At 40.6% G+C, this 13,789-nt stretch overlaps 1 protein-coding gene across 1 annotated transcript; it reads left to right on the top strand.

Annotated features, from left to right (window-relative positions):
* The first annotated feature begins 1,057 nt into the window (after positions 1 to 1,057).
* LOC121026639 (zinc finger protein 415-like) lies at positions 1,058 to 7,662 on the top strand. The gene is made up of 2 exons (XM_040469432.1): positions 1,058 to 1,467; positions 5,837 to 7,662. The coding sequence occupies exons 1-2, from the start codon at positions 1,434 to 1,436 to the stop codon at positions 7,246 to 7,248; spliced, it is 1,446 nt and encodes a 481-aa protein (XP_040325366.1). The 5' UTR covers positions 1,058 to 1,433; the 3' UTR covers positions 7,249 to 7,662.
* The last annotated feature ends 6,127 nt before the right edge of the window (positions 7,663 to 13,789 follow it).

Here is a 13,789-nt window from a genome sequence, read left to right on the forward strand (position 1 = left end):
GTGTGTGTGTGTGTGTGTGTGTGTGTGTGTGTGTGTGTGTGTGTACGTGTGCGTGTGCCAGGACGCACAAGCCTGTAGTATTTACAGACATTATCATTACTTCATAAATAAGTTGTTTAAGAATTTTTGAAGTTAAATCTTCAGTATTTGCATGGCTTTACATGTTTTCTACACTATCACATTAATGAGTTAAATAGCACAAGAGTGACATTTTTGTGCGTGTGCGTGTGCATGGACAGATACAATGACCATGCTGTTAGCCTTAAACTTGTCTCTAATTGTTTCAGGAATCCCCCTCTCAACATTCTTTTCATGCTATCTGGTATATATGTTTCGTTGTTTAGGTTCAGTTCCAAAGCCTAAATATCTGGGTTCTGGAGCTTTTTCTGCCATTTCTTAGAGCATTTGACCTTGGGCAGGCTTCGGGGAATGTGTGTGACACAGTTGTCTCCTCGGTAAGATGGGAACAGATCTGTCTATGATGAGTGATGTCAATGTCAATGGGAGTTAGTGTGTGGAAAGCATTTAGCATGATGGCTAGCACGTGGGAAGTCTTCAAGAGCCTTTACTCACCGTGGCCTTCCTCTAAAGCCATCATGGGTGTTGTCTTCTCTGAAGATAACACTCATGCCTTTGCTCATCTAGATATTGAATATCACTCATTGTGACATTGATAGATATCACAACATGATGGATAACACTTCTAGATAACCTTGTATTGATTTTCTATTTTTTTAAAAAAATTTTTAATCTTTATTTATTTTTGAGAGAGAGAGAGGGAGGGAGGGAGGGCACAAATGGGGGAGGAACAGAGAGGGAGACACAGAATCCAAAGGAGGCTCCAGGCTCTGAGCTGTCAGCACATAGCCCGACGTGGGGTTCGAACTCATGAACTACAAGATCATGACCTGAGCTGAAGCCTGGTGTTTAACCAACTGAGCCATCCAGGCGCCCTATTTTTTTTTTAAGTTTATTATTATTAATAATAATATTATTTTTTTTTTTTAGTAATCTCTGCACCCAACGTGGGGCTCAAACTCACAACCCCAAAATCAAGAGTCGCATGCTCCCAACGGGCACCCCTGATTTTCTGTTTTTATATTTCTTATATTGTCCACAAAAATGAAAAAAGCCATATTAATTTAGAGGCCATCCTAACCTCTTATGGGAACGTGTAATAAGCCAAAATTGGGGACACATAACTTGCTCAGAAATACCTTACATAGATCTGTAAGAAAACCTACTTCATCTGAATTGATCCTTACACATTTCTCGTCTTCCTGTTTTGTGTGCAGATAACTCTCCCCGTAGCTCCTTGGTGAAATGTGTTCTCATTTCAGGGATGGTTGACCTTCAGGGATGTGGCCATAGAGTTCTCTCAGGAGGAGTGGGAGTGCCTGGACCCCGCTCAGAGGGCCTTGTACAGGGACGTGATGCTGGAGAACTACAGGAACCTGGTCTCCCTGGGTGAGGATAACTTCCCTCCAGAAGTGGAGATCTGCCCTTGTGTGTCTGCATTCTCCCCCTTGGAGCCCCGGTCTTACTTGCTGAGATTGAAGCCCTGTTGGCCTCAGATACGAAAAGCCTCATGACGTGGCATCTGGACTTCACACTTACGCTTTTGTCAGATGATTTGCACACTTAATCAGGCATGCTGCCAGAACTTAAGTATGCGTAAAACCTTATGAAAAGCTTAAAATACCCAATTCCTTTTTTTTCTCCCCCTGTGCTGTTGATTCACTGGTTCTTACAAGAGACTGAGATCCTCGTGTAAACTGTTCTGTAAGCATTCAGAGGAGGCAGTCAGAGGATGAATTTTTTGTTTTTTAGCTCTACTGAGGTGTAACTGGCAAAGAAAATTGTAATATTTTAAAAGGGTACCCTGTAGTGATTTGACATCCATATACATTGTGAAAGGATTTCCATAATCAAGTTAATTAACACACGTTACGTCACATACTTACTTTTTAAAAAATTTTTTGGTGAGGACACTTAAGTTCTATTCTCTTAGCAAATTTCAATTATACGATATTACCGACTGTAGTCACCATGTGGTACGTTAGCTCCGCGGACCTTGTTCACCACGTGGCTGAAATTTTGTCCCCTTTTACCAACCTTACCCCATGTCCCCTATGCCTCCCCCCTCGGCAGCCACCCATCCTACTCTGTTTTCTAAGCATGGCTTCTTGCCTGGTCTCCACACTCCCTCCCTATTACCCGTCTTACATTTTGGCCACACACCCACACTATAATTCCTACAGTTAATTCCTATAATTCCATCGTGGGACAGCATGATGGTGTTTGCCATGTCAGTCCCTTCTTTTTTCCCAAGGTTGGAATTCTGACTGCCCTGGCACATTTACCCCTCCGTGGATTGGCAAATACCATCGCTTCTCTCATGTGCTCATTACCTCCTGCCCTCCGCTCCTGACCTTCCTTCTTTCTGGCCTTCCCTCACACGGTACCTCGATCTGGATAGACCACACCGTTCCTTACTAGCTTATGAATTGTGTAGAACTTGAACACCCTGATTCCCGCAGGCCCCCCTCACCAGCCACACTACTTACCACGTTAAGAAAGATCCCTGCTTATCCACTGTATCGCTGTTTCAGGACATTACAGAAATCCTTATTGCGGGGGTGACAGGGTACTCGGGGTGGCTAGGTAACACTGTTAGCACAACACAGCTCTGGTGTCTCCCTCAACGTGTTTATGTTGAAGCTTCTGATCTTGACTGTGATTTGCAGGCGTTTATGCATGAGCACACTTTGTCTGAACCCGCAGGCCCAGGTCAAATCCTGTTTCTCATACTTACTTTCTCTATGAATAAGGGTTAGAAACACAAACCCCATGTGCCTACTGTCCCTGTTTAAAAAGTGGTGGTGATGTACTTCAAGGCTTTTAGCCATGTCAGCGCTATTAGAAGGCTTAAGATATTCCGTGTTTTATTTTTTTTTTATTTAATTTTTAATTTTTTAAAATTTACATCCAAATTAGTTAGCATATAGTGAAACAATGATTTCAGGAGTACATTCCTTAATGCCCCTTACCCATTTATCCCATTCCCTCTCCCACAGCCCCTCCCGTAACCCTCAGTTTGTTCTCCATATTTATGAGTCTCTTCTGTTTTGTCCCCCTCCCTGTTTTTATATTATTTTGTTTCCCTTCCCTTAGGTTCATTTGTTTTGTCTCTTAAAGTCTTGCTATGAGTGAAGGCATATGATTTTTGTCTTTCTCTGACTAATTTCACTTAGCATAATACCCTCCAGTTCCATCCACGTAGTTGCAAATGGCAAGATTTCATTCCTTTTGATTGTTGAGTAATACTCCATTGTGTGTGTGTGTGTATACATACACCACATCTTTATCCATTCATCCATCGATGGACATTTGGGCTCTTTCCATGCTTTGGCTATTGTTGATAGTGCTGCTATAAACATGGGGGTGCATGTGTCCCTTCGAAACAGCACATCTGTATCCTGTGGATAAATGCCTAGTAGTGCAATTGCTGGGTCGTAGGGTAGTTCTATTTTCAATTTTACGAGGAACCACCATACTGTTTTCCAGAGTGGCTGCACCAGCCTGCATTGCCACCAACAGTGCAAAAGAGATCCTCTTTCTCCGCATCCTCGCCAACATCTGTTGTTGCCTGAGTTGTTAATGTTAGCCATTCTGACAGGTGTAGGGTGGTATCTCATTGTGGTTTTGATTTGTAAAGCTATTCCGTGTTTTATAGTAAAGTCTCAGAAATTCCTTGACTTTTGTAAGATACGGCAACCTTCTGTCATGATTTTGATCAGATGGTCTTTTGTCTGTGCCTTGGCTCAGCCTGCCATAGCAAGTACCAAAACCAGATGGCTTAACTAATAGAAATTTATTTCTCATAGTTCCGGAATCTGGCAAGTCCAAGATCTTGGTGCTAGTCAGTTCAGTTCCTGATGAGCCTTCTTCTGGTTTAGAGCACTGCCTTCTTGCCGTGTCCTTGCATGATGGAAAGAGTAAGGCAGCAAGCTCTCATATCTCTTCTTGTAACGGCCCTAATCCCATTCGCGACCCTGCACCGTCATGACCTGGTTACCTGCCAAAGACACCACCTCCAACCCCATCATATTGGGGTGGACACAAACATTCAGGCCATGCAGCCTGCACTATATTTTGTATGTTTTTATTCTACAATTCTGTCCAAACATTGTTTGATCTGGCCTTCATTAATAAGATTTTCACGCACAAACTCATTATTACATATACTTTCTGGCCAGTGAACTAAAAAATTAAAGAATACTACATAGACAGGGAATTGATTAGCTGTTACATAAGTGCAGGCCGAAACTCATAATTGTGATTTATGGGGTGCCTGCCTGGTGCAGTCAGTAGAGCATGTGACTCTTGACCTCGAGGTTGTGAGTTTGAACTCCCTGTTGGGCATAGAGATAACTTAAAAAAAAAAAAATCATAATTGTGATTTCTGACTTCTCTTCCCAATTATGTTAAGTATGTCCCTGACTGGATACTTCAAAAATGAGTGGTCTTAACATAAATTCCAGTTTTCATATTGTATGCTGGTTCTGGAACAGAAGCCCTTGCTTTTTTTTTTTTTTGTTTTCTCTCAAGAGAGATTTGTTGAGAATTCCACAAACTATAATTTTGTATCATTGTGGTTGCTTATTATTTCAGTCCTGCTTTTACTCTAGGTTACTAGAATGTTTTATTAACTGTCGTTATGACTTACAGATGATGGTTTTTTGGTAATGCACAGTGCAGCATCGCCGACTTATACTGCTTGTTAAAAATGGCCATTCTGAGGGAATGTAGTTACATGACTGGTATTCAGAAAAATATTTTTAGAACATTGATTAAATTCTCCCTCATTTCCCCAGTGCTACTATAGTTTTCCAATTCTAAATTGCCATTTATTTAGATAGCGCGCCTCGGTGGCTCAGTCGGTTAAGCATCCGACTTCGGCTCAGGTCATGATCTCAGTGTTCGTGGGTTTGAGCCCCATGTCAGGCTCTGTGCTGACAGCTCGGAGCCTGGAGCCTGCTTCAGATTCTGTGTCTGTCTCTCTCTCTGCCCCTCCCCGCTCGTGCTCTGTCTCTCTCATCTCTCAAAAATAAATAAATGTTAAAAAAAATTTAGATTACTCATTAGATAAGTTTGTTCTGGATTATTTACCATTAGAGTATATCATGCTGTGCTTTAGAATTAGTGCCCAATAAAGATGCAGTAAATATGGACAGTACTTTTATCTCTTCAAACGTGAAACAACCATATATTTTCTGTGAAAAATTGGCAGGTAATGGCGTGCCATTTCCGAACATGATGAGAAAATCCCCCTCTTTTCAGGGCTAACGTAAGTTTGCATACTGTGATTTTTTTTTTTTGCCATTGATTATTTAATTTTTTTTTTTAATGTTTGTTCATTTTTGAGAGATGGAGAGAGACAGAGCATGAGTGGGGGGAGGGGCAAAGAGAGAGGGAGACACAGAGTCCGAAGCAGGCTCTGGGCTCTGAGCTGTCATCGCAGAGCCCGATGCGGTGCTCAAACCCACGGACTGCAAGATCATGACCTGAGCTGAAGTCGGACACTTAACCGACTAGGCCACCCAGGTGCCCCAACATTGACTATTTAAAGTAGGCTTTAAAATCAATTTGAATTACATGTAATTACCCTTTTATATTAAAGAATCCTGTACCTTTTGTGTTCCTAAAAATTGAAAGTCATGGTTGCAACATTTTATAACTGATCAATATATGTAGTACTTTTGGTGTAATATGTTTTTCAATATGAGATTTTTCTGTAATTAATTGGAAACCTATGGTTCTTTATATCTCGTAGCTCTCTCTCCCAAATGTGTGATCAAGGAACTACCACCAAAAGAAAACAGTAATACAGGGGAAGTATTGCAGACAGTTATATTGGAAAGACATGAAAGCCGTGACGCCGAAGATTGTGGCTTCAGAGAAATCCAGAAAAGTTTTCATGACTCTGAGTGTCAGCGGAGAGACGGTGAAAGAAATTATGAAGGTGTGCTCGTGACCCTTAACAAAAACCTGACTGGTAGAAGAGACGCAGGAAATGAGCCGATTGAAAACAGGTCTGGACTAAGCTTTCAGTCATGTCTGGCTGGCGTGCAGATACTTCAGACTGAAGGGGAAATTTACGAATGTCACCAAGTGGCGAGGTCTGTCAACGATAGTGCCTCAGTTTCACTACTTCACACAATTCTTCCAAGAGTCCCGACCAACATCTCTAACGAACGTGGGAATGATCCCTTGCGTTCTTCATTACTCACACAAGACCAGAAAGCGCGCATCAGGGAAGAACCTTACACACGTGAGGAGTGTGACAAAGCAGTGAATCCCGGTCTCCACCCCACTAGACGTCAGGTAATCCAGACAGGAGAGAAACCGTATAAATGTGACATATGTGGGAAGGTCTTCAGTCGCAACTCGCACCTCGTACGTCATCACAGAATTCACACCGGAGAGAAACCTTACCACTGCAATGAGTGTGGCAGGGCCTTCAGTGAGTGTTCAGGTCTTACGAGCCATCAGGTGATCCATACGGGAGAGAAGCCTTACAAGTGTAATGAGTGTGGCAAGGTCTTCAGTCAGAGCTCAGGCCTGGTGAGTCACCGAAGAATTCACACGGGAGAGAAGCCTTACAAGTGCAACGAATGTGGCAAAGCCTTTACCTATGGCTCACAGCTCACTAACCACCAGGTAATCCATACCGGTGTGAAACCCTACAAATGTAACGAGTGTGGCAAAGCCTTTAATCAGAGCTCACATCTCACTAGACATCAAATAATCCACACGGGAGAGAAACATTACAAGTGTGACGAATGCGGGAAGGTCTTCAGTTACGATTCACACCTCGCGCGTCATCGCAGGACTCATTCTGGAGAGAAGCCTTACCAGTGCCATGAGTGTGGCAGAGCCTTCACTATGCTGTCGAGCCTTACTTACCATCAGGTGATCCATACTAGAGAGAAACCTTACAAATGTAATGAATGCGGCAAGGTCTTCAGTCAGAGTTCAAGCCTGCCTAGTCATCGAAGAATTCATACTGGAGAGAAACCTTACCAGTGTGATCAGTGTGGCAGATCGTTCATTCAACGCTCCAACCTCACTAGACACCAGATGATCCATACTGGAGAGAAACCTTATAAATGTAGTCATTGTGGCAAGGTCTTCACTCAGAATTCCAGCCTTGTAAGCCATCAGAGAGTTCATACCGGGGAGTAATCTGACGAACGTAGGGAGTGTGACAACGCATTTGATTTGAAGTTCAAGCATGAATCGGCATCAGAGAGCCCACACTAAAGAGAAATCACATAAATGGAACGTGTGCGGCAGAGGACTTACACAGGCTTCGCAACTCACTAGACATCGGGATCTACATCTCTGATAAGACCACATTAATGTAATGTGCATGCTAAGGCTTCTACCCATGGATCAAAACTACAGAACATCACAGGGCCCACACCGGAGAGCAGGCTTACAAATGTAATGAATCTGAGAGGGCTTTTTTTCAAACATCCTGCCTTTGATGTCTTTGATGACAGAGCGTGAGTGGGGGAGGAGCAGAGCGAAAGGGAGACACGGAATCTGAAGCAGGCTCCAGGCACTGAGCTGTCAGCACAGAGCCCGACGCGGGGCTCGAACCCACGGACCGCAAGACCGTGACCTGAGCCGAAGTCGGACGCTCAACCGACTGAGCCACCCAGGCGCCCTCAGAGAGTTTCTATGGGGAATAAAATAATGAAATCTCAAGTTCTCTAAAGTGAGATACCGAAATAGTACACACCACAGGATAATTGTTTTTTTTCAAAATACCACAGAATAAAGTCAAAATGTGTTAAAACACCAGATGGGAAGATAGATAACACAGAGATAGAGCAAAGGTATATGGATACTGAGGATAATGTTCTATGGAATCTTTTCTGGTTTAAAGTATTATTGTTTTACATTTCACATTTAAAGCTATGATCATTTTTGAGCTAATATTAGTACAGGTATGAAGTTTTTGTGGAGTTTTTTTGTTTTTTTTAAATTCTCTTAGTTTCCTTGTTACCTTTGTCCGAGCTCAATTGGAAGTACTTGTGTGGGGCCATTTCTGGGTTCTCTGTTCTTTTCCATTGATTTATTTGTGTCTCACTCCACGAATACAATGTAGTTTTGATTACTTTTTACTATATTAGAAATCTTGCATGAAGATTCTGACCACTTTATTCTTTTTCAGATGCTCTAGCTATTCTAGTTCCTTTGCCTTTCTTTATAAATTTTAGAAGAATCTTGTTTGTATTGTAGAAAATACCTTGATAGAAATTACATTAATCTGTCTATCAATTTGTAATCGTTTGACATCATTTCTATGTTGTATCTTCCAGTAAATGGCTGTGGTAGGTCTCTATTTGTGTAAACTTTTATAGATTTTAGCATCAAAATCCTGTTAATGTTTTTGTTAGATTAACATATGTTTGTACTTTTTCCTTTTTGAGCAATTGTACATATAATTGTATTTTTAATTTCAGTTTCCATGTGTTAACTGCTACTGCATTGAAGTAATATAGATTTTTTTAATGTCGATCTTGAATATCTAGAATTTACTAATCTTACAGGGCGCCTGGCTGGCTCAGTTAAAGAGCATGCAACTCTTGATCTCCAGGGCATGAGTTTGAGCCCCACTTTGGGTATAGAAATTACTAAAAAAGTAAATAAATGAACTTAAAAAAAAAGAATTTACTAATCTCACTTTAGAGATTTGTAGCTTCTCTGGGCTTTTTTCTTTCTTTTTTTTTTTTTTTAAATGTTTGTTCATTTTTGAGACAAAGACAGAGCATGACCAGGGGAGGGGCAGAGAGAGAGGGAGACATAGAATCTGAAGCAGGCTTCAGGCTCTGAGCTGTCAGCACAGAGCCTGATGTGGGACTCGAACTCACAAACCGCCAGATCATGACCTGAGCCCAAGTCAGACGCCTAACCCACTGAGCCACCCAGGAGTCCCTCTTTGGGCTTTTCTGTGTACACCATTTCGCTAGCTTCCTAATGTGGCTGTAAAAAGTTACCCCAAACTAAGTGAATTAAAACAATAAAATTTATTCTCTTTTACTTCTCAACATAAGGTGTCTAGAATGGATCCACAGCACTGTTAGCCTTCTTGATATTCCAGGGAGGAATTTGTTTCCTTGCACTTTCCAAGTTCTGGAGACTGCTTAATTGCCTTGCCTGATAGCCCACTTCCTCTAAGGTAACATCTTAACATCTGTCCCCATCCTGCTTCTATCAGAGCAATGACTTCTCTGTCTCCAACTCCACTTATATCCTTATCACACCCTCCTGATTATATCATGTTTGCCAGGTAATCTAGGATCATCTTGCATCTCAGGATCCTTAACTAGGGCACAAGGACAAACTCTTTTTGCAAACTCTGTTTTGACATAGAATGTAACCCTCACGGGTTATAGGGATGAGGGCTATCCTTTTGGTGGGGGGTGAGAGGCGTGGGGAGGCATTCATCTTACTGCAACTGCAATACCTTCTGTTGATGGGTACATTATTAAACCTTCCTTTCTGGTCTACATCACTTTTCTTTCCTTATTTCATTGGCTCTAACTTACAGTACGTTGACTAGCAGTGGGAACAGAGGACCCCCTTATCTCCAGTCTGTGGGAGAACTATTCACTCTTTCACCCTTAAAATTGATGTTTGCTGTACGGTAATTTTGTAGCTGTTCTTTATTGAGTTGAGGAAGTTTCCCTTGGCATGTTGAGTTCTGTGTATATATATATATATATATATATTTTTTTTTTTTTTTTTTTGTGATAGGTTTTTTATTTATAAAGACATGCATGTTATTTAAGAGGTGATTGACATCAAAAGAGAAAATTAAAGCCCAGTGATTCATGGAAGATTCTATAGTGCATTAGCAGTACAGGTGGAACTTGAACTGTGGTCTCAGGATTCTCAGTCAATGACTTCTTCATTTTGCCATATTGCTTCCTGCACGTTGATGTGCATTTATTGAATATCCATCATAGTGCTAGATATACTAGTCACCCTTGAAAAATAAAATGTGCCAATAAAATGTTCATTCAAGAGACTTTTTTTTTTTGCTGTAAAAACTGTGTTATTTTATTTTTTTTATAAGATTATTTTTTTGTTTGTTTTTATTTATATATGAAATTTATTGTCAAATTAGTTTCCATACAACACCCAGTGCTCATCCCAAAAGGTGCCCTCCTCAATACCCATCACCCAGTTCTGTATATATTTTGAATATTAACATCCTTTCAGATACATAGTTTGCAAATATTTTCTCCCATTGCATAGATTGTCTTTTCACTCTTGATGGCTTCTTCTGCTGTGCAGAAAGAAGTTTGTCCCTTGTAGTTTGATGTGGTCACGCTTGCCCATTTTAGCTTTGTTCCCTCCTGCCTCCCCATGCTGTTGGGGTCAAACTAAAAAAACATTCCATAGGCCAATGTCAAGAAACTTTCCCCTGTTTTCTTCTAGGTTTCAGGTTTTACACTTAAGTTGTTGACACATTTTTTAGTTGATTTTTAAGTGTGATGTGAGATAAAAGTCCACTTTCAACTTCTGCATAGGGATGGACATCCAATTTTCCCGGCACCTTTTGTTGAAGAGACTATTCGTTGCCCCATTGTGGGTTGTTGGCATCCTTGTTTGCACATCAGTTGACCGTAAATACATTAAGATATTTTTCTTCCCTCTGAAACAGCCTCTTAGGGAATTTGGCTCTCTCACCCCTCCCCTTTGCCTCATCACGTTCTTCCTCAGAACTGCTATGAGGAGAATGGGTTTGGGCATTGGGGGGCCCTCCTGCAACAGATGCAGATAAAAGGGTGCAAAGGACGTACAGGTTGGTAAGTGGGTTTGTGGAGTTTTTGTGGCTGGAGCCTGTGTTTCAAGAGTTCCTTGTAGCACCAAGTCTTCCACTCCTAAAGGGCCCATTGGTTGCTCCACATAAAAATTAAAATTCATGGGGCACCTGAGTGGCTCACTTGGTTAAGCGACCAACTCTTGGTTTTGGCTCAGGTCATGATTTTGCAGTTTGTGGGTTCGAGCCCCACGTCGGGCTCTGCAGCTGGCAGCACGGAGTCTGCTTGGGATTCTCTGTCCCTCTCTCTCTGCCTCTCTACCCCTTACAGTCTCTATTTCTCTCAAATAAATAAGTAGATAAACAAAAACATTAAAATTCATGAAGACAAATGAACAAACCATCAGAAAATCCCTTGGTACCATTTCTGTCTATTCCTCTCTTCATGTTTGTTCATTTGTTCATTATTTTTTTTAAGTAATCTCCGTGCCCAACATGGGGCTTGAACTCACCACCCTGAGTTCAAGTTGCATGCTCTACCACTGAGCCAACCAGGTGCCTCTCTTCATGTATATTTAGCAACCAACACACATAAGATCATTTTAATTATCAACAATAAGGTGAGCTGTTTCACACAGCACTTCTGAGACCAAACGTGTGAGGTTTTCCCTACACCAACCAATTTCCAGCTCTCTGGACACCAACTGGGTGTCTTACAATTAATTCAGTTCTGAAGCCAACTGGGAATTTCCACAGACCACAGAGATTAACGACTCAGTCTCACAACACTGCCCCCACTTCAGATGCCAATCACAAGTCCTGGGCCTCTTGTACTTCTGACCAACTGGCTATAAATGGCTACAAATTCCAGTATATTCTTTTTTTTTTTTTTTTTTTTAAGTAGGCTTCATGCCCAACAGTGAGCCCAGTGCAGGTCTTGAACTCATGACCCTGAGATCAAGACATGAGCTGAGATCAAGAGTCACTCAACTGACTGAGCCATCCGGGTGCCCGAAATTACAGTATAATCTTGAGTAGAAGTGGTGATATACAGGGTCCAGTTCTCAATTCTTTACTCCTGATCATAACAGAAACGCTTCTGACATTTGGCTGTCAAAGTTCTGTATTCATTGTAGATGGATACTATAGATCAGATTAACTTTCCTCCTCATGTACTGAACACACATTTATAGTTTAAATATAATAGTGTTTAAATGTTTAAAGTGCTTTTCTGAAGTTACTAGCATAATGGAGATGTAATCACATCATCGGGTGTATAGTACCACAGTATATTAAAATTCAGGCATTACTAGAGTAAAACCTTTTTAGTCATAGTGCATATTCTAATGATTCATTTTGCACCGCATTCCAGAAGTCAAACTGCTTTCTCTTTGATATCCTAAGATGAGGGATATACTAGCAATACTACATTTTTTTTTTTATATGTTTTCTTCTGTTCTGAAAAAATTTTGTCTGTAAGTGGGGAGAACTGTGAATAAATACCTTGAACAAGTGGGAAAGTTTCCTGGAAGGTGATCAGAGTCCTGTTGAATATGTCAAAGTTTTCAAGTTATGGATGCTTTTTTGATTTCTAATTCTTAATTCCATTTTAATGATCTATCTGCATGGAAACTATTCTCAGTTCTCAAATTAGTAAAGATAAAGTTGTTCACAGTAATTCCTACAGGTTTTGAAAATCTCTTATCAATAGTCTCACTGTAATTAGTATTCATAAGTACTAATACTAATAAATATAGTTTAATTAGTATTGTTCATGTGCCTATCTTTAGTCAATATTTTAAAAGATTTACCTGCTGTATCAATTTTGATAAGACATTAGTTTTATTCTACTTTTCATTATATTCAATATAAATCTCATTTCTGCCCTTTTTTGGGCTTACGCTGTATCTTTTTCAAAAGTCTTGAATTGGACTTGGAGGATTGATATGTCCAGTGAACTTTTAATATGTAAATTTGCAGCTAACTTATTTCCTCCAGAGATTTTTTTCATTAAATAAATACCAGAAGTCTGAACCGGAATTTTCTTACCTTTTCACATACAAAAACGTTATCAAAATAAATAGCAACTATTACTTAGGTGTTCAATTTTTAAAAATCTGAAAGTACAGTTTTCCAGATACCATTATTTGAAAGAGGATGAACATTATCTGTCTTATTACAAAATATCCTATAGTTTTGAGAGTTTGTGGTATTGATGCAAAATGAATAAACCTTTTAGAGTCTAGAAGAGGGGCTCCTGTGTGGCTCAGTCCATTAAGCAACCGACTCTTGATTTCGGCTCAGCTCATGATGTCAAGGCCATGAGATCGAGCCTTGCATCAGGTTCCATGCTGCCAGCACAGAGCCTGTTTGGGATTCTCTCTCTCCCTCTCCCTCTCTCTAAATAAACATTTAGAATTAAAAAAAAAAAAAATCTCTATAAGAAAGAAAGTTTTATTCCAGCCCAATTTAGGCCAGCTGGCCCAAACCAACAATCTTCACAGGGAAGACAGTGCTGTAGACAATGAACAGTTTTTACAGGATTATATACTTTTTTGTACATCTCATGAAAGCCCAAAGACTCTAGATTAGCATATAGGCAGGAATGATGAGTTTTAACGCCAAGAAATGCAAGAAGTAGGAGCATTGGTGTTAAGGATGAGATGGTTTTGCTTTAGGCCACTCATTTACAAAGCAGATGTAAAATGTATGCTTGGTGCACCATAAATCAGGCTTTTGGTTTAAAAAAAGTTTATGTGCAGTCGTGCTGATTTAGGAAACATTTAAGGGGCCCCTGGCTGGCTCAGTCAGTGGAGCATGGGACTCTTGATCTCATAACTTGGGGCTGTGAGTTTGAGTCTCCTGTTGGGCATAGAGTTCTGCATAGAGCTTCTTTCTTTTTCTTTCTTTCTTTCTTTCTTTCTTTCTTTCTTTCTTTCTTTCTTT

This window comes from Herpailurus yagouaroundi, unplaced genomic scaffold (assembly GCF_014898765.1).
Source record: "Herpailurus yagouaroundi ecotype Mexico unplaced genomic scaffold, PumYag 150070, whole genome shotgun sequence".
Classification (NCBI taxonomy): domain Eukaryota; kingdom Metazoa; phylum Chordata; class Mammalia; order Carnivora; family Felidae; genus Herpailurus; species Herpailurus yagouaroundi.

Bases quoted from the DNA above. Each gene is read 5' to 3' on its own strand.
- LOC121026639 (XM_040469432.1), top strand. From the start codon at position 1,434: ATGCTGGAGAACTACAGGAACCTGGTCTCCCTGG. The intron at 1,468-5,836 runs GTGAGGATAACT...TATATCTCGTAG, and splicing joins CAGGAACCTGGTCTCCCTGG to CTCTCTCTCCCAAATGTGTG.